The sequence below is a fragment of the Amphiura filiformis genome, chromosome 4 (genome assembly GCF_039555335.1).
Source record: "Amphiura filiformis chromosome 4, Afil_fr2py, whole genome shotgun sequence".
NCBI classification, from domain to species: Eukaryota; Metazoa; Echinodermata; class Ophiuroidea; order Amphilepidida; family Amphiuridae; genus Amphiura; species Amphiura filiformis.
The window spans coordinates 19,308,222-19,335,155 of NC_092631.1; the positions used below are offsets into that span (position 1 = coordinate 19,308,222).

Here is a 26,934-nt window from a genome sequence, read left to right on the forward strand (position 1 = left end):
CTTGCGTTCGGGTTTGTGTATGCCTATTTGTCATAATTTAGCGCTATAGGACCTACTTTCTAAATGTATAGCTATACGCTGGCGAAGTTACGTAATAATCGGATTAACTACCATAGCAATAGGTGAAAACAAATTTTGAATATACCGCGCTGCACTGGTACGTTCACCGGTACCTCTGCATTGAACCATGTCATGCTGATCACTTGCACCTGTAAGATTAGTATCTTTGAAAAGACAAGTATTGTAATCAATCTATGATTGCAGACATACACAGGTGATGAGTTTAACCTGCTCATAGTGCTGCGCGATATGTTCAAAATTGTTTTCACCTATTGCTATGGTAATTAATCCGATTAATTACGTAACTTCGCCAGCGTATATAGCCGTGCTATATAAATATTATAGGGTACCGGTATGTAATATTATGTAGGCCTATGGGGGTGGGGTGGGTACTCAACACATTTGAACCATGACTTACAATGCAAGGCTCATTGTTTCTCATTTTTCCTTTAGGTCATTATAATAGGTTGTTATAAACTTCCATGTTTAACCTTGTATTGTTTTGGCTGCTTCATTATGACTTTCGGTGGGTTTCCAAAAGCAATTTCAAACAAACACAAACAAAAGGCACTATACCCAGTCACCTTCATGACAATTGAAACACTAGGTAATTTCTTTGCTATATTGAAGTTCTGGCAACACTGTATCCAGGCCGGGCACCCAGAGATATCGATCCACAATGCTAGTATTTCACGCGTGGATTTGAAAATTTTTCAGCTGGTAGTCAAAAATTATGGAATCAAAACGGAAATTCTGACAAAACTATGATATATCGCTAACGGTGATGTGCGTTAGAAAGTTGGGAAAAATCCTTCTTTAGCGAACTATATTACTTTGAAAAGCTAAAAGGTTGATCCAAAAAAAGGCTCGCGGGCAGAGTTGAAGCCTATCAAAATCGAAAATCTTACACTAAATGACTGAATTTCACGACTAAGTTTAACACTAAGATTTGAAAAAATACAGTATCAAGCATTACAGTTTTTCCTGACATTTACTGAAAAATGAAAATTATTGCTTTTCATTTGGCCAAGAAAAAAATTTTACACTGAAAAGTGTAACTCAAAATTTTGTTCATTTGAATACCAAATTCGATCGTTTGTATTGCCTTATTAAATGACTGAGTGAGCCTTGCAGAACAATAACAATCGGTTGTCCAGCGTCCTAACTGTATGTTGAAATCAGTGCCGTACTATTACGCTGACTTTCGTATTCGGCGTGGAGGACGATTTCGACCTCCTCGTTTGTTTACAAACAGAGAGGTAGACAAAGGGGCCTGTCAAACCTGTTCCGCTTGTCCAAATACTCAAGTATCAAAAGGATGGTCCACAATAGAGACTAAATCAGTGATTCACGCAACATGAATAGGGGATTAAAAAACTGTGAAGTAGCACCATGTGCTTCTATTGTCCAATTTGCCATCAAGATTTCGAATGAAAACAGTTCAGACCCAGTACACGATAATGTCAGAAATTAATAATTTGTTCTGGGTCTGATTATTCGGACTATGTTGAAATTAAGATTTGATTTAAATCTGGTCAACCAGACATACCTATTTTTGACGGACGAACCGACGTTGCGACTGAAACCTTCAGTCTTCAGCTGGGTTGTGATGCAAATGACCTTGAGTACCGGACACTTCCGGTATTGATGACAATCGACGAGGAATGTCCTTTATGATTCGGTCCCAGCCGTGTGACAGCTTGGCCCGGACGCCTCCTCCACGGTTGAGAGATGGTTGCTCCGCTCTCACCCAGATGGCCTCTTTCACACCCCGCTCAAACCAACGCTGCTCACGGTCTAGAATACGGACAAAATGGTGTCCGCTGGCTTTTAGATGTAGAAAAACCGCTCTGGCTCTGCGGTGTTGTAGCATGCGCCACACAGTGTCGACGTCCTATACGATAAATATAAATTTAATACTCCGTTGGTGAGCGACGGGCGTATGGTATTTCACCGAACGCAAGAAAAGGAGTTCTATCTGATTGGCTAGCAATCGATCGCTTAGGTCGCTTAGTAGTCAACTACAAACTCAAAATGGAGCAATGTATTCAATTCGATTGAAATCGATATTCTATTATTGACGTAGATAAAGAGAGTGATAGTGTGTCAATAATGTACATTGTATTGCACCTGGGTTTACATGCATTCCTTTATATAAATGTTTTCTCAAAGAGTTGAATATGATCACAATTTTTACCCAGGATTTCAATTTTTTAGCGCGAAATTGCAGTTAAACATATCCACAGCAAAATACCGGTCCTCACTAATTAGTGTATTTAATTTCCAGTTAGTGTATTTAAGATAAAACCTGTGATTTACAACAAATAAAATGTTCTTGAAATAGAAATATCATATGGGATACTGATATGGTAGGCCGCAACCGCCACAACGTGGAGCTGCTACGCGTAGCTGACTTTTTGCTCCGTGGAGCCAAATTGACCAATCATGTTAGAGTTTTTCATTACTCGGAGGTAACACTGACCAATCAAGTACGACTTACTCATTACGTGAAGCGAATTTATTCATTAAGAATTTGCCAGACGAGCGTCACGTAGTTGCAAGATATCCTCGGTCACGAAAGTTATGATTCAAAAAGTAGTTTATGAAAAGTACGAACCGACTTATTATTAAGATGGACATGCACTCATAAGAAACTCATACAGTATAGTACATAACTATATAGCTAGGCAGAGTGGTGGTAAACCATGCACACAGTTCTGCGATCTGCAGTGTATCGCCGGGAGCTAATTTGTATAACTTGCGCGGTGTGGCCTGCGGAATTCGACCTTCAGCAAACTGCAAACCAGTTCGGATTTACTTTATATACTAGTAGTAGGCCATACATACTGTAGTTACTGTCCGTTTTCCTATAGGGTCACTCCATATGAAATCAAGGAGACTCCCCACCTGACCCCCTCAGATTTGCTTTATATTTTAGTCATAAATTGTACCTGTAAAAATATTAAAACCTGCAAATTTGAGGTCTGTAGCTCTTACGGATTTTCTGTGGCAGTCATTTAAAGTTGGAGTAGGTAGGTCTAAATTTGGACCCAAAAGTTGCCCTTTAAATAAATTTCATCTTTGGGAGTCTGTGCCTTCTTTATAAAAAGAGAGAGAGGTCTGAAACCTTGTATACACACTAACTGCATGCCCAATTTGTCAAAAAGTTTTTTTTTTTAAATTCTGTAATTGCGCGTTGTGTCACAGGGTCATTAAATATGCAAGAACAAATGTAATGTTTTGTAAACTGGCAAGTTTAGACCCTCTAAATTGACATTTTTTGTCAGATTAATTATTTTTTGTTGTCACTGATGCTATAAATAGGTTAAATACAATGCATATCCAAAAAAATGACCTCACATTTCATTTACATTTCGAACAGCGCCCTCACGAAGATGAAATTTATTGCAAATTCAACATTTTCAGGGGCCCGAAGTCGATGTGGTCCACCTTCAAAATTTATAAAACATCACTTTTATATGACTACTAGTCTTAAATTACAACTTTGTTAAGTCCCAGTAATTGTCTAGGTTGACTTCATATAAAACGACAAGCCCAAAGTTGACATTTTCTTATGATTGCGTGTACTGCAAATGTGCCGAATTCGGAAGGCTTAAAAGTCAAATTGGCCCCAATATTGAAAATAAAATGGAAATAAAAGTAAAATAGGGCCAATAACTACGCATCTAGTCAACTTTTTGATCAATTGGGCATGCAATTAGAGTGTATACAAGGTTTCAGACCTCTCTCTCTCTTTATTAGGAAGGTACAGGCTCCCAAAGATGAAATTTATTCAAAGGGCAACTTTTGGATCCCCCTACTCCAACTTTAAATGGCTGCCATAGAAAATCTGTATATTGAAAATAAAATGGAAATAAAAGTAAATAGGGCCAATAACTACTCATCTAATCATTTATTTTCAATATTGTGGCCAATTTGACTTTTAAGCCTTCCAAATTCGGCACATTTGCAGTACATGCAATCATAAGAAAATGGTCAACTTTGGGCTTGTCGTTTTATATGAAGTCAACCTAGACAATTACTGGGACTTAGCAAAGTTGTAATATAAGACTAGTAGTCATATAAAAGTGATGTTTTATAAATTTTGAAGGTGGACCACATCGACTTTGGGCCCCTGAAAATGTTGAATTTGCAATAAATTTCATCTTCGTGAGGGCGCTGTTCGAAATGTAAATGAGTTGTGACCTCAATTTTTGGATATGCATTGTATTTATCCTATATATAGCATCAGTGACAACAAAGAATAATTAATTTGACAAAAAATGTGAATTTAGGGGGGCTAAACTTGCCAGTTTACAAAACATTACATTTTTTCTTGCATATTTAATGACCCCGTGACACAACACGCAAATACAGAATTTTTATTTTTTTTATTTTTTGACAAATTGGGCATGCAGTTAGTGTGTATACAAGGTTTCAGACCTCTCTCTTTTTTAAAAGAAGGCACAGACTCTCAAAGATGAAATTTATTTAAAGGGCAACTTTTTAGTCCAAATTTAGACCTTCCTACTCCAACTTTAAATGGCTGCCACCGAAAATCCGTAAGAGCTACAGATCTCAAATTTGCAGGTTTTTAATATTTTTACAGGTACAACCTATGACTAAAATATAAAGCAAATCTGAGGGGGTCAGGTGGGGAGCCGCCTTGATTTCATATGGAGTGACCCTATACACAATACTCAGTGCGCTCACCATTGACGCGTGACCTCAGGAATAATAGACAAAGGGATAGGCATCCTAGTCTGCTGCCCTCTTTCGAAATATGTATCCTAGGTCTCACAATAGGCGGATTAGCGGCCATTTTGTCTTCGACATGATTTTATTCACGTGTCCTTATATTTTAGTACACAAATATATAAGTTAACAGGTTTACTATTTTAAAATTATATTTTGAGTATATTCTGTAGTAAATAGATCAAATGACGGTGATTGTTCAGGTATTATATGCTTGATAAAATTAATCTGTTTGACCAGCTAGTATTCTCCTCCGCCGTCATTGTGATTCCAGACACTCCACGTACCGTGTTGCGAAGGTGGAGGAGACTATAGTCTCCACAGCAGCCAGTTTGGTTCCGCTCCCTCCACACAAACAGTCTGCCAATGGTCACGAACTGGTCCTTTTTGATTCGCTAACGGTTTTCTGCCGACGTCATCCAGCTTGACGTCAAACAAAGCTTTCAATTGGTCGATCGGCTAGACGGCTACTTTATTATTCATGAGCAAGTTTGACCCGCCATCTCGCCAGCTAGACTGAGGTCAATCAAGTTCCCGTATGTACAGCTCTACGGCTACAAACGTGTAGCCAATCAGAAACGGCGTTATAAGTGGCCATTGGCAGACTGTTTGTGTGGAGGGAGCGTAACCAAACTGGCTGCGGAGGAGACTAGAGGAGACTAAAGCTGTATTGACGAACACGCATGCGTTAAAAAATATGTAGCCTAGGTCGAACAATAGCGTGACGTAGTTTCCGGCATTGTTCCTATGCACTTTCACCCTCCTGGTGACCTCTACAAATAGTGTATATTATCTGATGTAACATAGTTGAGCTGTTTTCATTGAGTGTTATCTTGGTTTAATAGCTTTTAATGGGGTTTAAGTCCTTCAAAGGTCGTGGTGAATTCTACTGTAGACATGACTGCATCATGATTATTTTAAAGTCAACAACATTCAACAATATGATCACCGTGATAGTATGACAGTATCAGTACCGTGGGTGTCAGTGATCCTGGCCTGACACAGTAGACAAACAAACAAACAAACAACACGCCACACACATGACATATGCATGCAAGGTAACATTGACTATACACTAATCAAACAATGGTATTGATCCTGTACAACTGGTCGTGGTTTATTTACAATCGATTCATTTAAAATCCCCATAGTAAACATTAATTTTGGTAAGAGTTTTCTCTCTCTGGAACGAGGATGCATCCACTGGCTCCGCGTAATGAAAAGATCTAACATGATTGGTCAATTTACAAATGAAAAGTGTCCGCACTATCGATCGATTACGTAACTGTTATGAATAATTTATTAGGTTTTTCAATGCAATCGCCTCGACCCATTAATACATATTATCTGTATTATCAAAGTACTTGGAACAGCAATCTGGTGAGTTCACTGAACTACGCCCTAATACTGATGGAGTTTTAATGGCGTTAATCCTCTCCATACACAGATGAACAAATACAATAGGAGAAGGTCAACACATATGACCTCCTACATGACATGTTATATGAGATGTACAACAACCTGAATATCATAAAGATCAGTGTTCGTTTATGCATATGAACTGCATATTTACAATACTAAATATTACTCGTTATATATTATGACAAATATTGGTATTATGACAACACGGTATATACATTGTATATACATTGTATATAAAACGACTAATAGATCCTACTATCATGGCGTCAGGTCAATGTTCATCATACATAGGGCCTGCACTTTGGCTCGACATTTGAAAGGGGTGTGAATTCATTTTTGGATACGCCCCTATTATAATTAGGTAATACTCGAACACATTCCCTATATGTATATACATGTACCACATGTAGTAAATCTGTCTGCTTTATCTGTATTGTGCCTTTCTTAAGCAAATAGTTAAACACAATTTCATCAAACATTATAACAATAGCTCTTTTACAGCACAGTGTGCAATCATCCCGGGCAATAATTGGGCAATAATAGAGGATGTGCGTGAAATTATTGATTAGCTCCATACAACGGATTTGAACCGGTGTCCTTCACCGTAATCATGGCGCAATGCAGTGCATTCAATCAAACGTTGTCGTCAACCTATTTGATCCTATAGTGCATTTGTTATGTGTGTGAGACGAGCTGTCGCGGTAGATTGCAATAGCTTGTAATCATGCTTTTGTTGAATGAATTTGAGTACTCCGCCATATTTACGGTATGAACGTCATAATCTAGGTGATTATTTGCATTGGATGTCTTGAATACGCTGGCGAAGTTGTGTAATAATCGGATTAATGCTATAACAGTAGGTGAATACAAGTTTTGAATATATCGCGTTGCAAAGCCCCATTCAGTGATCCCAGCAAAAGTGAAAAAAAAAAATCAAATTGTTACTTTTATAAATTTTTTAATGAAAAAAATGGCAAAAAACCCAAGAAAACGGCAGTATCGACGAAGTTGAAGCCCCATTCAAATAGGCCTACATGTAGCTAATTTATATATACTGTCAGTATATAAATTAAATCAGTTCAATTCACGCCGAGTGTCCTTGACAGGTTTGACTCTGCTTCAGCGGTCATGAAAGAATTCAAAAGATAACCTCTGCCCCAACAATCCCCAGCAATTGTCTGAAACTGCTCTTCGGATGATGATAGTCATATAATGATCAAAAGATTATTACTGACTATATCATTGTACAAAATCTGAATTTTGATGATTTTTACGATCGTCCAGATGAAAAAATCACTGAATGGGCCGTTAGTTCCTCCACTCCTTACCCTGGCAATATGAATGAAAGAAAAATAAAGAAAAAATTAAATAAAACAAGAAAAAAAAGACAAAGAAAAAGAAACAATAAAAGAAAAACAAATATGAAAAGTTCGAACAATATTTGGTTTATAAAATTAATGTGACCGTGATGAGGCTCGAACTCACCACCTTCCGATTTAAAGTTCGAAGCGCTCGTGTACAAATTCTGACGCCTTACCAAGTGAGCTGTGCTCCTGAGATACGAAATAAAAATAAAATAATACACTGTATACCTGCTTGTGTCGGTAATTGATTTGCTCAAATTCCATAATGGTACAGTGCAACAGAGCAAAAATGCCCAAAATTTAAAAGCTATATAATTTATGAACAATATACACTACACATAAAAAATACTAATACAAGGGAATTTCAACATAAGAATCCAAACAATTAAGTACCAACATGCACAGCTTTGTCCTTATATCACATTTGGGTTTTTAACAAAATGTTATCAAACCTCTACTGTGATTGGCAGCTGCACAAGGCATCTCTTTGATAGCTGATAATGGCCATCCATTCAGCAAGTGGCTACTAACTGACCTTGACAGGCTTGAATGAGCACTGTCATCTGCTACAAAACCATAACACTCTAGGACCTGGTCGCCTATATTAATTTACTAGTCAACATTTGCATAGGAACCGCATAGTCGGAGGCAAGGTTCATTATTGATTGGAGATTATATACGTATTTATTACTAATCGACAAGTAATATATATATATCGTGTGTTTGCGATTTATTCCGTAATCAATAAGTATGATGAACAAACGCATTTCTGGCAGAAGCACTCACAGCGTAGTGGTATTCGATCTCGACTGTTAAATAAAAGGTTGTGGGTTCGAACCCTGGTAGAATTTTAATTGGAATAAATTTGTTTTTCTTTTGTTAGGGGCTGGGGTATGAACGTTTGGACAGTATTTATTTTGGGACATTAGAGCACATCAGACATATCGAATTGCATTCTGAATACGAAGAATGTCATTCTGATATGAAATAATTTTAATTTTTTGAAATTCGCAATTTAATGCACATTTTATGGCAAATCATTAAAATTGATATTTTGATATTTAACAGTACTTGAAGTAAACTTTATAAATCTGATGATTTATACTTAAAGTGTATGTAGGTGGGATGAAAAGCCGACGATCAATTGAAAATTTTGACCTTTCGTATTGAAGATATGGATTTTTTTCCCAAAACACCAAAAAAAATAGGTCTTTTTGGGAAAAAATCCATATCTTCAATATGAAAGGTCAAAATTTTCAATTGACCGTCGGCTTTTCATCCCTGCTACATACACTTTAAGAATATATCATTAGATTTATATAATTTACTTCGAGGACTGTTATATATCAACAATTTGAAAAATATCAAATTTTTATAATTTGTCATAAAATTTTATTATATTGTGATTTTTAAAAATGAAAATTATTTGATATCAGAAAGACATGCTTCGTATTCAGAATGCAATTCGATAGGTCTGAGGTGCTCTCATGTCCCAAAAATACTGTCGAAACGCAATAAACGCTCATTTTGGATCCCTTAAGTAAGAGGTAATAATTATGGCAATAAATCCGCCGTATAAAACTGAACACAGCTCAATCCAGCCTCATATAGGCCTATATCATGTAAATGTATTATGTGATGCAAATGTTGACTAGGAAAAAAATATCGCGACCTGGTCACTATAATGCTACAGGGAGCACAGTACTTTGACAATGGAGTGAAAGACTATTATTATTGATTATGCGCGGATTCTAAAAGTACAGCTCCTATGCGTGTGTAGCAAAAAAAAAATTGGAATAGAATGTTTGGAATCATGTAACTAAAATACTAAATGCATTCTGCAAAATGTGCTCTTACCAATTTATAAAGCATTTCATTAGCTTTAATTTGACATATTGTTTGACATGTTTGGAATTATGGTAAATCATTAAATAAAATATTTATTAATTAATCAATTATGTCAATTAATAAAAAATTTAATGCAAATATGCATATTTTCTCTGACAGAATTGTAGGATTTGACAAGAGCCATCTTTCTTGTAAGTTTGGTTCTTATAACATACCGGTATCGTATTGCGTCCCGTTATAAGCTGTTATAGTTGCAGAAAAATACGCGTGCAGGACACACATACGCACCCCCCCCCCCCACACACACACACACCCCAGAGGATACTACCCCTCTACAATCGTATAACATTCATTGGCGCTAGTAGTAGTAAATTCCAATTTTCTTTGCTTTACCTCACTTGTTCTGCTCAAAATTAAAGGGACATATCTGACAGTAAAAGCTTACAATTTATGGAAATTATGTTTAAATTTGCTTAAACAGCACAAAACAGATAAAGCAGACTAATGTACTATACATAGGCCTATACATGTATGGTATGCCATGGACTGTTTAAGAATATATCATTAGATTTATGATATTTACTTCGAGGACTGTTATATATCAAAAATGTGAAAAATATCAAATTTTAATAATTTGTCATAAAATTTGTATTATATCGTGAATTCCAAACAATGAAATTTATTTGATATCAGAAAGACATTCTTCGTTTTCAGAATGCGTTTTCTTTGTCTTTTTTTTCTTTTCTTGTTTTATTTATTTTTTTCTTTATTTTTCTTTGATTTATATTGCCAGGGTAAGGAGAGTAGGGAACTAAAGGCCCATTCAGTGATTTTTTGATTTTTTTTTCATCCCGACGATCGTAAAAATCATCAAAATTCAGATTTTGGATACTAGACTGCGGAACTCAGTCTTCAATGATAGTCAGTAATTTTTATATTTTGGACATTATTATGACTATCATTTGAGGACTGAGTTCTTATGATCCGAGGAGCAGTTTCAGATAATTGCCTGGGATTATTGGGGCAGAGGTTATCTTTTGAATTATTTCATGACCACTGAAGCATAGTCGAACCTGTCAAGGACACCGGTACTGACAGTATATAAATTAGCTACATGTATTTGAATGGGGCTTCAACTTCGTCAATACTGTCGTTTTCCTGTTTTGTTTTTTTTGCCATTTGTTTTCATTAAAAATTTATACACGTAACAATTTGATTTTTTTTCACTTTCGCTGGGATCACTGAATGGGACTTTGTAGCGCGGATTATTCAAAACTTGTTTTTACCTACTGCTATATAGTATTAATCCGATTAACTTTGCCAGCGTATTCAAGACATAGGTTATGTAAGGGATAAACTGTACATGGGTATAGGGTATAGAGGCCCTGCATGCTTTTATCGATTGGCTCCAAACAAAGGATTGAACCGGTGTCCTTCACCGTAATCACGGCGCAGTCCATTCAATCAAATGTCGTCAGTGTGCGAGACGAACGATGTATAAATCTGGAGGTCACATCATCACTTATCATGCTTATTGTAAAAAGTTTGTCCAATGCACATACTGTGTGTATTGTTCTCGGGTATTGTCAATGCAGTCAAGCAAACAGGTATTATATTTTGAAAAGGCCGCTATAGTATATTCACAGGGGTGTCTTGAATGGCCAATCATATGGGACATAATCAAATTGCAGTGACTGCTTCCTTTGTTACCACATGTCAGTCATCTTGTGATTATTGGACCATGTAAACCTGCAAAAAACGAGCCAAAGTGCAGGCCCTATGATCCCGTATGTTTCTTAAAATTCATTCATATTTGAGACAAATTGCTGTGCCCATTTTATAGGTGCACAGGTACATTACTCGTTGACTGCCGATAAAACGCCCAATAAAGACTTAGTCACCGGACCGCGCCGGCCAGTTAAAGTAGGCCTACATGCCCTATCACACCACTCCACACCATACATAAATTCTCCCAGTCACATTTCCCAAATATGAAATTAAAAAAAGTCAAATTTTAATTTACTTCTTTTAAAGTTTGGCAGAGGCGGGGTTCGAACTCACGGCGCAACGCTTAGTACTCTATGAGCCTAGCGCCTTAGACCACTCGGCCACTTGTCTTGTTGTTATTCATTTGAAACTTATTTAAAAATATAATCGCTACCACGTGACAAGCAAAGACAGAAAACGTATTATATTTTGGAATTTTATCATTAATGTGTATTATAATAGAGCTACCATTATTTATATTGTTGAATTCTCAAGCGCATCATTTCGAATTGGGTTTTTATTCCTAAAGCCCGATACTGACTCCACCTGTACATTTTAATTTCATCGCTGGATGCTGAGATGTTTGAAAAGCATCGCAGCATCGCATACCGCTGCGAAGTGGAGTCAGGATCGGGCTTAATTCGAACCACCAGCATCCATGGTTCGATGTAGAGAGTCTTTCCTATTCAGAGGAAATATTGCAATTACACACCTTATTGCCTTTTAACAATAACCAATGACACTAGCACGTAATTCCAGTCAAGCACCAATCTTTAATCCTATTGTTGAAGAGGATAATAAGCTTATACTTATGTATAGCATTCGTAAAAAAGCTTAACCAAAGCAAACAAAGACTTATACTTATGTATAGCATTCGTAAAAAACTTAACCAAAGCAAACAAAGACTTAAAAGTCTTTGTTTGCTTTGGTTAAGTCCTGTTCAAGTGGTGGATTAACCAACAATTAACAATGAGAGTACATTCCTGATCCTCGTTCAGTTGGCGATGATTTGAAGTGACCGCCAATTATGACCAATTGATATTTAATAGGGGCCTACAAAAAAAAAAAAAAAAAGAAATAATGTAGGGCCAAAATAATGTACCCTTTTACGGAAGGAGCAAAGTTTAACAAGTTACAACTCCGCTTCTGCAGTACGAATGTCAGCGGCGAATGTCAGGTTATTATTTCCCAGTCTTGAAAAAAAATTGCAGGCAGAGGTGGGAATCGATCTCGGTACCTCCCGGTTAAAAAGCACTGTGCAAAACCACTAAGCCAACTAAATATCTGTCGTGAGATGCTTGACATTAATCTTTGATATTGCTGAATGGAACAAATCGCGGAATTAAATCAGTAATAAAAGAAGTAGATTCTTATTTAGCGGCCAAATTGGATAAAAGGGAAATATTTGTCCCTGCTCTAAAGAAAATATAGGTTAGAAAATTATCAAATAAATTTAAATTAAAAATTGAGACTTTATATTTATTTATTTCACAAGGCGGCATTTTCACAGACAAACACTGTATACGCTAAAAACTCGACCCTCATTACTAGATGATGGCATAGCTCACTGTTAGAGCATCCGACTGGTAATGTCAATATCGTTGGTTCGAATCCGCCTGCCAGCAATGGTTATTATGATTTTAATGCTACGCTACAATTTGTTAAATTTTTTTTCATTTAATTATTTATTTATTCATTCATTCATTCATTCATTCATTCATTCATTCATTCATTCATTCATTTATTTATTTAAATAATTTGATATATTTGAAAGGGGTATTTGAGCAATTTGAAATGTTTACCCCCGTATAATCCTATGGGGTCATTTTGAACCCACCCCCTCCCAAATTGCCAAAACCTATGAGTTTAAATCATACATAATGATCAGTACGTCAATCATGAGTGAACACCGGTTGGTCACTGCATTTATTTGGGAATGGGTAGGCACTGCAGCTTGATTCACCATCCACAACATGATAATGTGTGCACATGCTACATTATATACACTTGTAGGCCTATGTTGTTGTTGGTGTATAAGTAATGGGCCTTGCAATTGAAATGCCTCAAGCTTTTAATCCGATATGCAGATTATCTCTTTGTTTTCATGAATTGGAAGACATTATTTGATGTATTACTGAGCTCAATGATCTGAAATTACTGGAGTGTGAGGTCAGCATAGTATTTTATTAACAGAAAGTATAGAGGCCCTGCAAGAAATTATCGATTGGCTCCAAACAAAGGATTTGAGCCGGTGTCCTTCACCGTAGTTATGGCGGAGTGCAGTCCATTCAATCAAATGTTGTCATCAACCTATTTGATTGCAATCATGCTTTTGTTGAATGCATTTGAGTAGTCCGCCATATTTACGGGATGATATGTCACATGCAAGGCCTCTATTCTCCAAATTCATTTCCTAATGTATGTGAGAATGATACATACTGCAGTTACTGTCCGTTTTCCTATACACAATACACAGTGCTCTCACCATTGACGCGTGACCCCTACAAATGATGTACGTTGCAAGAATGGGCACTTGCCTAGTTAACATCACTGTGTGAAAAAATAACCAGCCAATATGTTAGCTATTCTCCAAACTTCTAGCAAATATGTTTCTCTAACATGACCTAAAATTACAGCTAGGTTAGATGTTCAGAAATAGTCGCACTTTTGTAAAAAATATGAGTGAGGGCAAGGCATAGCTAGCCAACTCCCCGTGTTAATTGAATGGAGATTTGACCGAAAATATTGGTATCGGACCGCTCACTTCTGAAGGATGCCACAAAAACGGTACAAGCTACATCTTAACTATTCTCTGGCAATCATCATGATGAGTTTCTTATATAGTATGCCGAAATTGGGTACTGTAGGTGATTGACAAAGGGTCGCACTTTTCTGATAAATAAGTGACAGTGAACATGAAATATTAGCGCCCATAAACCCAAGTTAGTAGCTAGTTAGTGGAGGCCGTCACGGGACTGATTATTGATTATTGAAGTGCCTTATTAATAGATACGCACGATTTAGGGCAAGAAAAACAAACCGGGACACTTTTGGAGACATCATCATCATCATCATCATCATCATCATCATCATCATCATCGACATCATCATCACTATCACTTTCTACATTTTTTCTAAACAACATAGGGCCTACCGTTTTAATAAGATTTTTTCTTGAAATGCATGTAACTATAATTATTGTTTAGAGCGTGATGAAATAAAACATCACGATTTTCATCACAAAACAAATATAATGCATAAGAAATCGTTTGTTTTAGAGCGTGATGATGAAATAAAACATCACGATTTTCATCCCGAAACAAAGTAATACATAAGAAATCAATTTTTCGTGAGTGATGAAATAAAACATCAAAATTGTCATCACGAAACAAAGTAATACATGAGAAATCGTTTGTTTTAAAGCGTGATGAAATAAAACATCACGATTTTCATCACAAAACAAAGGCCTACAAAAGAAATACATTTTTCGAGAGTGATTAAATAAAACATCACGATTTTCATCACGGAACAAAGTAATACATAAGACATCGTTTGTTTGATTGCAATCAACCGCGACAGTTCGTCTCACACACATAACAATGCACTGCGATCAAATAGGTTGATGATAACATTTGATTGAATGGACTGCACTGCGCCATGATTACGTGCACCGGTTCAAATCCTTTGTTTGGAGCCAATCAATAATTTCACGTACAGCCTATATGCAAATTAGAGTTTACACACGCTGCAGCTGGGGTAATCGACCGAAGCTGCATGGTTGCCGTTAGTGATCGATTGCATGAGCTTATTTGCTTTACTGAATCGATTTACTGGATTAATTTCCTGTTAACTGGGTTTAATGCCACAAAGGTCGAATCGCCTTTGCCATGGACCATGACTGCATCATGACAATAATGACATGATGAACATAGTCATTGATGCATCAGTTTTAAAATAGACTAGGCGGTTACCATATTTGGCGGTTCTCGGCTGGGCGTGATTACCAGGCTGATGGTGACATGTCCATATGACAGTTTTTACTAATTTGACCTCAGATTACCCCTGGCGACCCCATAATGACCTTCCAAAAATTTGGCTCTAAATGTTGACTGTACCACCAAGTTTCATGCCCATACGACAGTTTTTAGTAATTTGACCTCAGATGACCCCTGGGTGACCTTGGATGACCCCAAAATGATCTAAACTTATAACTCTAAATGTTGACTGTACCCACCAAGTTTCATGCCCATATATGAGTTTTTACTAATTTGACCTCAGATGACCCGTGGTGACCTTGGATGACCCCAAAATGACCTTCAAGAAATGTTGTTTTAAATGTTGACTGTACCTACCAAGTTTCATGCCCATACGACACTTTTTAGTAATTTGACCTCAGATGACCCCTGGGAGTGGACCCCGGTGTCAGATGACTTTAAAACGAACATAAACATCTTCTTGACAGGACAGAACTACACCCACCCACCGAGTTTGAGCCCCGTACGACCTAGTTTCATGCCCATATGACAGTTTTTAGTCATTTTACCTCAAATGACCCCTGGGAGGGGGCCCCGGGGTCGGATGACTTAACGAACATAAACTTCTTCTTGCCAGGACAGAATTACACCCACCCACCGAGTTTGAGCCCCGTACGACCTACGACGGCCTCACATTAGCAGTCACAGACAAAACCTAAATCTACAGAATATATCCATTAGGCCTACTCGTCTCGAAAGAGCTCAAAATAAATAACAAATTTTCTTGATGTCCTTTAACATGTTTCCATAGTTAACCATCGTTAGCTATGGATATCTATGCTGTAGAACTGACCGGTGACTAAGTCCGATTTATTGGGACGTTTATCGACCATCAACGAGTAATGAGATCCGTGTTTTTTGGGTTTTTTTCATTTTCTTTTAATGAAAGAATTAAGGTTTCCACTGCACGTGGGCCACAATGGTGATACTAATTTTAATGCTATATTTTCAAAACGAATACGTGTTCCCGGTTGCTTAATTTCTTTCTGCAACCATAATGGGCCGCAATATATCACTAACCGCATAGTCCGAGGCAAGGTTCATTATTGTCAGGGTTAGGGTCTTATGGTTAGGGTTAGGGTACGGGTTAGGGGTTAGGGGTTAGGGTTAGGGTTAGGGTTAGGGTTAGGGTTAGGGTTTAGGGTTAGGGTTTAGGGTTAGGGTTAGGGTTTAGGGTTAGGGTTAGGGTTAGGGTTAGGATTATATACGTATTTATTAGTACTAATATACTAGTAATAGTATATAGTGTGTATGCACTTTATTCCGTAATCAATAAGTATCATAAACAAACACCTTTCTGGCACAACGAATCATAGCACAGTCGTGTAGGCATTAGACTATGGATACATAGATTGTGGGTTCGAACCCCAGGTAAACCGTTGTAGAATTTTAATTCTATCGATTGATTTTTATTTTATTAAGTAAGAGGAAATAATAATGGTAATAAACTCGTGTTATATCTAGCCTCATAGGCCTATAATTACATGTATGTACTATGTGTTATCGCATTGCGGCCCATTATGGTTGCAGAAAGAAATAACGCTTCCCGGTTGGCTCTATAGCGATTTCACAGAAAAGGTATTTCTAGTGCAATGCAGCGTCGGACTCTAGCTGAGAGCGTAGCCTAAGTCCAAACGGACTCCAAGAAGGGCTCTCCATACACAAATGAACAAACACAAAGGAGGGTAGTCTCCTCCGTGACCAGCTTGATTTCGATGGAGCGAAACCAAATTGGCTGCAGAGGAGACGGGTCATTTTGCTATGCAAATGAGCTGAGTAGCATAGCCCTGGGTTTTCTACATCTAAAAGCCAGCGGACACCATTTTGACACCAAGGATGTCCGTATTCTAGACCGTGAGCAGCGTTGGTTTGAGTGGGGTGTGAAAGAGGCCATCTGGGTGAGAGCGGAGCAACCATCTCTCAACCGTGGAGGAGGCGTCCGGGCCAAGCTGTCACACGGCTGGGACTGAATCATAAAGGACATTCCTCGTCGATTGTCATCAATACCGGAAGTGTCCGGTACTCAAGGTCATTTGCATCACAACCCAGCTGAAGACTGAAGGTTTCAGTCGCAACGTCAGTTCGTCCGTCAAAAATAGGTACCGTAAAATGGGGTAACTTCGGTCAGCGGGGTAACTTTGGTCGGTCAAATATATTTTTTTTAATGGTCATATTTTCGTACAGCAATATTGTTTTTAGTCATATTTGGTGTCAATTTGTTAAGAAATATGTTTGGAAGAAATAATAGTCGCTCATGTGTAATTTCCTTGAAATTTACGAAAAAAGCGGATTTTGACCAAAAATCAGCATTTTTTACATTTTTCAGAAAAATAAAATCGATATTTGTTAGCAAGGATGTGTGTTTGATTAATTTTGCAAGGTGTCAAATGTCATAAAAAAAAAAAACTTGCCCATATTCAGCGAAGATCAATTTTTTATATTTTTTTTCCTTCATGGAATGTAATACTGTGACCAAAGTTGCCCAAAAGGCGGGGTCAAGTCATTTTGAACCCCTAGGGCACCCTTACAAAATTGTTAAAAATCTTTTTCAACTTCAAGGTGTAGAAGGAACCCTAATGTCACAAAAAAGAGTTAATTAGAAATATAATTGGTTTTGTTTGGAAGCAGTGGTTTAAAAACTCTGAAAAGTGCCCAAAGTTACCCCATTTTACGGTATGTCTGGTTGACCAGATTTAAATCAAATCTTAATTTGAATATAACGTTTGATTTGCCTTCACATTGATGCATAGTGGTTGAATAATAAGAAACTTAAGATTGACAGCTTTAATTATTTATGCAATATGTTAAACTTGTTCACATCACTGATGAAAGACAATATTGAGAGGTTAATGTAACTGCGCATCGGTCATTTTGAGGGCATTGTGAAAAATCTAAACATATTATGGATCCGGGGAATATCTCGAGGGGTGTACGGTAGCCCCGAGGGATATTCCGAGGTCCAAAAGCAAAATGGTTTTTTGTTTTTTTCAAAATGCTCGACATATTACCAATGCAGTTATTAACCTCATGAATGAATAACAATATGTCGGGCATTGTGAAAAATCTAAACATTTTGCTTTGGATATTCCTCGGTGCCGTAGGCAAAATGTTTAGATTTTTCACAATGCACTCCAAATAACCTCTAAATGTTGCCTTACAATGTTCGTGTGTAAACATGACATGTATACATAATTCAAACTTAGGGATGAAATCAAAACTCGACCGGCAGTTGACCGCCGGTTCCGGGCGGTTCCGTCCGGTTGGAGCCGGTTTCCATTGTTCTAAACAATGGAACGCGGTTCAACCGCCGGTAACCAGTAGTCAACCGGCGGTCGAGTTTTGATTTCATCCTTAACTTCTCAGATGATCAGTGCTTTGCGGTGTGATTATCTGACTATCAATTACACTAACAAGATTGGTACGAACCAATAGTTTCGGGTTGATTTACATATTGGATCACGTCATTGCCATGTAAAAGTTTGCCATTTGGGGTTTTCAAACGCCATGCATCTTTAAAATTATGACTTCTGAGATATGTCTTTAACTAGTCTCTTATCTTAGAAATACATGTTTCGTCCAAATCTATTTTAAAATCTCCACCAAGAATATTGGGACCTTCTATGCCATGTTCATTGAAATTTTGAATAAAAAAAAAAAAAAACAAACTTTTCATTTTTATTATTCAGTCAACAAATTATATTTCATATTATTAACTTCAATTTTAACACAAATATATATTTTATTATCACCTTTGATAACCTCAAGAACTTTACCTTCAAAGTTAGAGATAGTAGAATCAATAGACCCTTAACATGTACTGTATCATGCACCATATAAATTTGCTCACCCCATTCACATTTCCAATTATTAGTATCACTCTTTTGAAATGAAAGCTATATCAGAGTTTTTAACCATTTAAATGCCGAGGATCTTTTCTTCTTTTTCCTCAAACATCTCACATTTACAGTTATTAAATTAAGTTCCTTTCCATGCTTACAAGTCTTATTTTGGAACTCTTTCAGCCGTCCGCTTTGTCAGCGATTTGAAATATTATTTACATGAAGGCAGAGTGGAAGTATATCACAATGGAACTTGGGTTAAGGTGTGCGCGCACGATTTGGACTATAATGCAGCACCGGTAATTTGCAAACAACTTGGATATCCTCATGGTGAGGTCACGGTTCTCTATGACGAGGGAACTAGACAAAATTGGCTAGATAGTGTATCATTAAAATGTGCAGGGTCAGAAAGCGGAATAAATGAATGCAGTCTTGGTTATGAGTGTCCTTACGTTTCAAGGGAGTACCAAGGGGTGAAATGCTGGTTAGGTAAGTACCAACGGGTTGCACCGCTAAGTCCGACACGCCGATAGTCCGACAAGTTGCTAGTCCATCATGCCGGTAGCTCGACAACACAAAATTCCTATACTCAGAGGCGAGTCAATCCGAAAATGAAACTAGGACAGTGGGTCAAACATGCGGACTAGCGCAGTGCTTTTTAGGCGCATGAATATCTGATTAACTGTCACTCAGCTTCAGCTTCAGACGACTATTCATTATAGGCGTAAATCTCGAGATGGGTGGGGATAAATCCCCCATATGTTGATAAGGGTGGTCCATACGATCATCCCCCTCCCAATGTTGACGCCATAGGTTTCTGACCAAATTAACCTTAAAAGTGCACGTTTTTGCGCTCTTCGCTCGAATTTGTTCCACTTTTGCACTATATTTCACTATTTTATGTTTGCCATATTTTTACCATAAACTGATAATTTTTTCTGTCGCTAAAAGATCCTGGATTCACTATACCCCCCCCGTCAAAAAGAGATCTCCGCCACTGGTATTCATTTGGGTAGATATTTAGAGTGGTATTATTATTTTTGATAAAGTTCTGTATCGCTGCATGAGCTGACCTCGGGGTGCCACTAAGTCGAATTTTTTTGTCAAAAATGTACTAGTATCAGAATCGCCTATTTTATCAGTATCTAATTAAATAGGTAGGATCCCGGGTAGGATATAATTGTGAGCAGATATTGGCAACGATCCTCTCAAGCAATAAGTGCTATCCCTACATGCATTGCAGTTGATCTGAAGAGTCAACGTACAAAACTGAAGTTAACTAAGACCACCCAGATATTGGGGCATGAGGATAGCCCGGTTCTACAGCTGCAGCACTATTTAGGGGAAACAAGACATTTTTAGCAAGTTATATCCTCTGTATAGTGAAATTTTTGGGTAAAAATTATGGTAACAATTACATAAAAGTACATTTTTCAACCAAAATATCTGAACTCATATTGAAAAATTTTCACTTAATCCCAAATTAAGAATTGTTCAGCGTTGTAAGTTCTACATCTGTGCTAAATTTGGTGCATTTCCTAAAAAAACATATAGTTTGACCAATATATTGCATTATTATGTTTTCAGAATCTTAGTCCCTATACTTTGTACAGAGCTGAAGCGTCCGATTTTTTCACACACTTGGACGCTTTAAAAAAAAAAACCCAATTTTTTAGCGCGAACGTTTTAAATTTTAAATTTCGCGCCAATATACGTATTTTTAGAACCGATCGTATGGGGACCATAAATTGTGCAAACGAGACTAATTTATCGAGACGACTTGCAAAGATTTGTGATCAATCAATCGTCTGCAAAAAAAGATGGCGGAGGCGGCGACGGAGGACGAAGCGTGTGATCGCTTTCCTGAAGTAAATAGCCAAGAACTAAACGATATAATCCAACAGAAAGATAGCAAAAACACTCAGAGAAGCACTGCTGGTCAAGTGAACATTTTCAGGGATTATTTGCAGGCTAGAAACCTCGACACGAATTTCGAGCAGTGGAGCAAGCAGCAGTTGGCAGATACAATTGAGAAAGTTTTATATCGAAGTTCGGCGAGCTGATGGAAAGGAATACAAAACCGGGAGCTTGATAAACATACGAGCTGGCTTGAATCGACACCTCAAAATGAAAGGATTAGCAGTTAATATTATATCTGAACCAGTTTTCGCTCAAGCAAACCTGGCATTTGCGGCAAATCAAGCAAAGTTGAAGAGGGAAGGTCTAGGAGACACGACACACTACGTACCGATCGATGCAGATGACATGACAAAACTTTATGAATCTGAATCGGGAGTTTTGATATAGACACGCCGGATTGTTGCAAAATAAAGTATGGTTTGAGTTGATGTTTTCATCTGTCGCCGAGGACGCGAGAACCTGAGAAAGCTGGAAAAAGACCACTTTGCCATTGCTACGGATGCCAACGGCAAGCGTTACGTCTATCAGTGCAAGGATGAGATGACTAAAAGATACGAGGTAACAGCATGAAGAGTCGCGTTGATGGTGGAAGAATGTATGAAACCAAAACAGAACGTTGTCCGGTGGCATCCAGCTCCATCCAGACAACAACACATTATTCCAGGCACCGGTCCGGTCTAGATCAGAAAGTAGAGGAAAGCCATGGTATAGAAATGCACCAGTAGGTGAGAAAACTCTAGGCAATTTCATGTCTAAGATTTCATTAGCTGCAGGTCTTTCGAGGCGTTACACAAATCATAGTTTAAGAGCGACTTGCATCACTAGGCTTGATGAATGTGGGTTCGCAGCAAGGGATATCTGCAACGTGTCGGGACACACAAACGAAGCCAGCATCAGGACTTATATTGGTCGACCAAATGATGCAAAAAAGCAGAAAATATCAGATGCATTGTATTGTTCGCTTGGTGAGAATGAATTAGTGCCGGCAACTTGCTCTCGTGCACCTCCGTCGCCGTCTCCACCCCCGGGGGGGGCACTCAACTTAAATTTTGATATGGGTGTGCGGCGCGAAGCGCCGAATTTTGAGAACTAAGAACTGATTTTGGGGCAAAATAGGGCTTGATGAACTGAAATTTCAAACATTTTTGGGGGTCTGTGAACTAAAATTGAGCCAAATTATAGGCTTTGGAGCTAAAAATATTCAAATTTTTCCAAATTTGAGCTTGATGGACGATTGCGGCGTAGATCTTCCTGCCGGTGTCATGCCTGCAGTAGTAGAACGAGCACCGCTGGCCGGATCGTTACCTCCATTCAACTCCCTCTCATCTAATGACACCCATTTTTGCTTTCCTGTTAGCAAAAGACCCCTTCACCTTTTTCAATAATTTTGAACAAATTTCTCTAAAATTCACAAAATGTCATTATTTTCCTTCAAATTTTGACCTCGTTTGGGGCCTGTCTCACGGAAATACATACCCTTTTTGGTCCTATGACTCCCATTCGTCAAAAGGTACACTGCAAAAAAAAGTGTTCAACAGTAGAACACCACCTGTGCAAAATTTGACACACTGTATTCAATTTCATAATGCTTGGTGTTCGTAACCATAATGCTTATTAGTGTTCGTAACATAACGTCAGAGGAAACTTTTAAACACATAGTGTTTGAAGTGTTCAGCATTAGAACACCACCTGTTCAAATGTTGACATACTGTATTCAATTTTAGAATGCTTAGTGTTCGTAAGATAATGTCAGAGGAAACTTTTAACACATAGTGTTTGAAATGTTCAGCATTAGAACACCACCTGTTCAAATTCGACAAATAGGCCTATTTGACATACTGCATTCAATTTTGTAATGCTTAGTGTTCGTAACATAACGTCAGAGGAAACTTTTAAACACATGGTGTTTGATCATTCACTAAATGTTCATAAAATGAACACTGTATGTTTAATCTACAATTTTCACAATACTATTAATAGGCATATAGCATAAAATGCTCGCCTAATTGTAAAAACATTTTTATAATTGGTTACTATTATTCATGGAGATCATCAGTTGTTCTCATTTTATTTTACACAGGCCTGCAGCTTGCACGGAATGAAAGAACATTGAACATTTTACGGTTTATAGAAAATACCTGAAAATAGGCCTATTATAGGGGTAGGCTTACGTCGAATATTGAAATTTAGGCCTATACCGTACACTCCAAATAACTCTGGGTGCACGCCCATAAAGGTGTTCACAACTTTTACACTGAATGAACATGTAATGTGTTCGTTTTGAACACTGTATGCATGTAGGCTATATTTACCACGTGCTGGGCCACGCATGCGTCGTTGCGCCGTATAATAGAACAGACGATGTCATCGGAGTGAGAAACCGCGATTTGGACGGGGATTTGGAGGTGAGATTTTACCCACAAAATACCATTTTATTTAAAAAAAAATATATCGAACGTGTTCTCCACATATCATAGAACAACGAGACTAAACATGTAAATTCATCGTTTTTGTATTGCGTGGTTTTATATAGTGCATATGCATTTTAATGAATGCGCAGTAAGCTTATCAATCATGACCATGCAATAGTCACATGGTCAGACAGTGTGCAAATCTGCAATTTGATATAGGCCTAATGTGAATTATACTGTAGGCCTAAACCTCTGACGAGTGTGTCAGTATGCGGGTCGATTTCATGCCATGGCATGCCTGATGGAATAGATGTAATTGCGATGTTGCACTAGTCAAACATGCATAGGCCTAGCCCTAGGTTTGCTGTAATTTACTACTGAGTCTGTTGTTAGGGTAGCTGCAGGTAATATGGGACAGCAGGTAATATGGGACACCTGTTTTCATTTTAACCAAAAGTAGCTTAGAGAAGGTACACACTTTAAGTTGATTTGTTAAGTGTTTAGAGACACCAATTGTGCTTCTAGAAATGCAGTTTTGGAGTCTGTGTATCAAACTCTTGGAAATCAATGCCAAAAAGAGTGAAATTGCCCAAAAATTTACGTCGTTTTTTTGGCCTGATATAAAATCAATGACGCCACATTTTATGAGCGTGTATCCAAATACTCTGGTACTGAGGGTGCATTTGTCACTTTTTATGATCTTTAGGTGATGGGTTAAGCTTATCAGCAGGTAAAATTCCACTGAAAAGTGGCACTTTCCTTTTATAAATGATTATTTTCTCTGATTTTCAACTGAATGGGTGCAGGTAATATGGGACACATAGGAAATTGTGTGCATTGTCAATGCGAAAAGCAAAACTATTTAGAAAATTTAACATTCAAAATCATGTAACAAAAATGTTTTTAGAACAAAAGAGTGATTTTCTGAACATTTTGATTTTCACCATAGAGATAACACAGTGTCCTATATTACCTGCACATGCAGGTAATATGGGACACTTGACGATGACGTCATTTTGACGTCATAGCGTCCAAACAAACATAAAAACAAGATAACATTGCCTGTATTATTAATCTTAAAGGACAGGTTGTTCATCATAACAATCTCTTTTGGGCATATCTTCTGTAGTTTTTATGCACATAAGCTAAACGTCCTTAATGGTCCCATATTACCTGCAGGTACCCTACAATTAAATTTTGGACAAAGGTGTACATTTATACATTGACCCATTGTACTTTGCTTTGTGTAGGCGTATTGCATCCCTTTTTGTAACACTTATTGAACATGTAGGCCTAAGTGTCATATGTTCCAGACTTGAACACTAAGTGTATGACATTTGTGAACACAACTCAGTGTTCAAAGATTAGAACACAAGTGTTCTAAATGATTAGATCACAAGTGTTCTAAAGCTGAACACATTTGATTTTGAACATGTAAATGTGTTCTTAAAGTGTTACATGGCATTGAACATGTAAATGTGTTAGGATTTGGAACACTTTGTGTTCAAAGTTTTAACATTAGGTGTTCAAAACATGAACACACCATGTTCACAAAATGACGACAATATGTTAACATCAAGTGTTCAAAAGGTGAACACACGTGTTCACAAATTATACTGTTGTGTTAAAGTCTGGAACACTTGGTGTTCACAATCAGTACCGTACACTTTTATATGTTCAATAAGTGTTACAATTTTTAGTGTTCTAATTCAGAACACTTTTTTTTTGCAGTGTAGCGTCACCATGTTTGCTATGACCACAAAGTTGACATACAGAAATTTGATTTGCATAATAGTGCCTGACAACCTAAGGCAGCGATCTTTCAACAACTAGGCCTACTTTATATATAAAAAGTTAACAAACTTTTGCCGTTTTTACCAACATTGGACATTTTCCCCAGTGACGTGTGGCCTTATAGTTATATTTTATCCATCCAATATAATATGTTTTGATTGATCGTCTTAATTTTTATAGCGCCATGAGTATCTTTATAATGTGGATATTGGCGCTTCATAAGTTTTCATTATAATACAATATTACTATTATATTTAAATTGCAGAGGATGGGGAGCATATACTGTAGAGGGGAATGACGTGTCACGGTAGAACCACGGACTAGTCCGACGAGTAGGACCTGTTTTTCTTAGTAACCTATTAGTACACTTGGAACTATAATTTTGGGTGCAATATTGGCACCAAGGTTTTTCTTGAACAAAATTAAATGAGGATTTCAAATATTGTTGGTGCTTGTTTTACAACTGGTGTCTTGGGTGTTTTGGACGGATTTTGGATTTAAAGGGTAACCAATTTCAACGTTGGTAAATTTCGGTTAAAAACCACACCAAGGTATTCCTCTCATGATCTTAAGGAATTAAAAAAATTATAGATTAAACTGTCTACAACGTTCGACCGTTCTCAAGTTATGAGAAAAAGATCAAATTCCAGGGCCTGTAGGAGTCAAAAAATAAAAAATGCCGATTTCAGTCAAATTGATCTCAAATTGTTCGCCATGTAAAATTTGATCAAAATTAGTTCGCACTGTCTAGAATACTTCGTTACAGAGGAAATATGGCAAAATAGGTCAAGCCCCATACAACCATGACCTACTTTGTGAATGTAATATTTCAGACGGTACTAACTATTCATTTTCTAACATAATATTTATATGACGAACAATTTGAGACCAGTTTCGTTGAAATCGGAACACTTTTTCAGTTGTTGACCCCTATGCTCCAAAAGTTTGACCTCTGATCCTTTTGCTTATGACTTCAGAATGGTATATTCTTTAAACCCTCTTAGAGCCGAACTATATACATACACGTGCGATTCCTGTATGTGACCATTTAAGGGTCACGTACACCGGGGCATACAGACAGAAATCTAATCATATTAAACCACAACTTAAAGCCTTAATGTACGAACTTTTTAAATTTTTATATTTTTCTTTTTTTCTTCCGAAATGCAATCATTATGAAAGTTCCCAATACATTTGGACTTTGGGAATTTGAAAAGAAACATTATAAAATTCACCTCTATCACTCGAAATATCTCGCACTATTTGGATTAGGACGGCGAGTGCGGCCTCATAGTTAGTCTCCAACGCAGCCAGTTTGGTTACGCTCCCTCCACATGTGGAGGGAGCGTAACCATACTGGCTTCGTAGGAGACTACGATTTACGATCGTTCCGACATATTATCATAATCTAAAAATTATGATAATATGTCGGACCAACAGAAAATCATCCCGTTTTCCTACAAATAGGGCGAATTTGACAGTTTGCTCATAGATTTAAGTTGGAACATGTGTAAGTATTACAAATATGTCAAAAAAATCGGTCTTGAAAAAAAATAAAGGTATATTCTGAAAAAAGATCGTACATTAAGGCTTTGATTGTTCGTCACGCGTTTAAGCCCTTCATGAATAATAGACAAAGCTTACACTCTGTTTCAGTCATTAAAATTCATTGGAAAAAATAAGAGATTCTTGTAGAATTAAAACTATGAATATGAAACCA

At 37.4% G+C, this 26,934-nt stretch overlaps 1 protein-coding gene across 2 annotated transcripts in view; it reads left to right on the plus strand.

The window, feature by feature from the left end:
• LOC140150647 (galectin-3-binding protein B-like) overlaps positions 1-26,934 on the plus strand; it is an 89,800-nt gene extending 62,866 nt beyond the window's left edge. Inside the window, exons 4-6 of one of the 2 annotated variants that reach the window (XR_011858828.1) lie at positions 19,273-19,578; positions 25,480-26,511; positions 26,557-26,934. Coding sequence is in view for 1 of the 2 variants with exons in the window: in XM_072172714.1 (XP_072028815.1) it covers positions 19,273-19,578; positions 25,480-25,502 (329 nt within the window). In the remaining variant the exon portion in view is untranslated. Of the gene's footprint in view, positions 1-19,272; positions 19,579-25,479 lie in introns of both variants that reach the window. The other variant, XM_072172714.1, reaches the window with a different exon arrangement.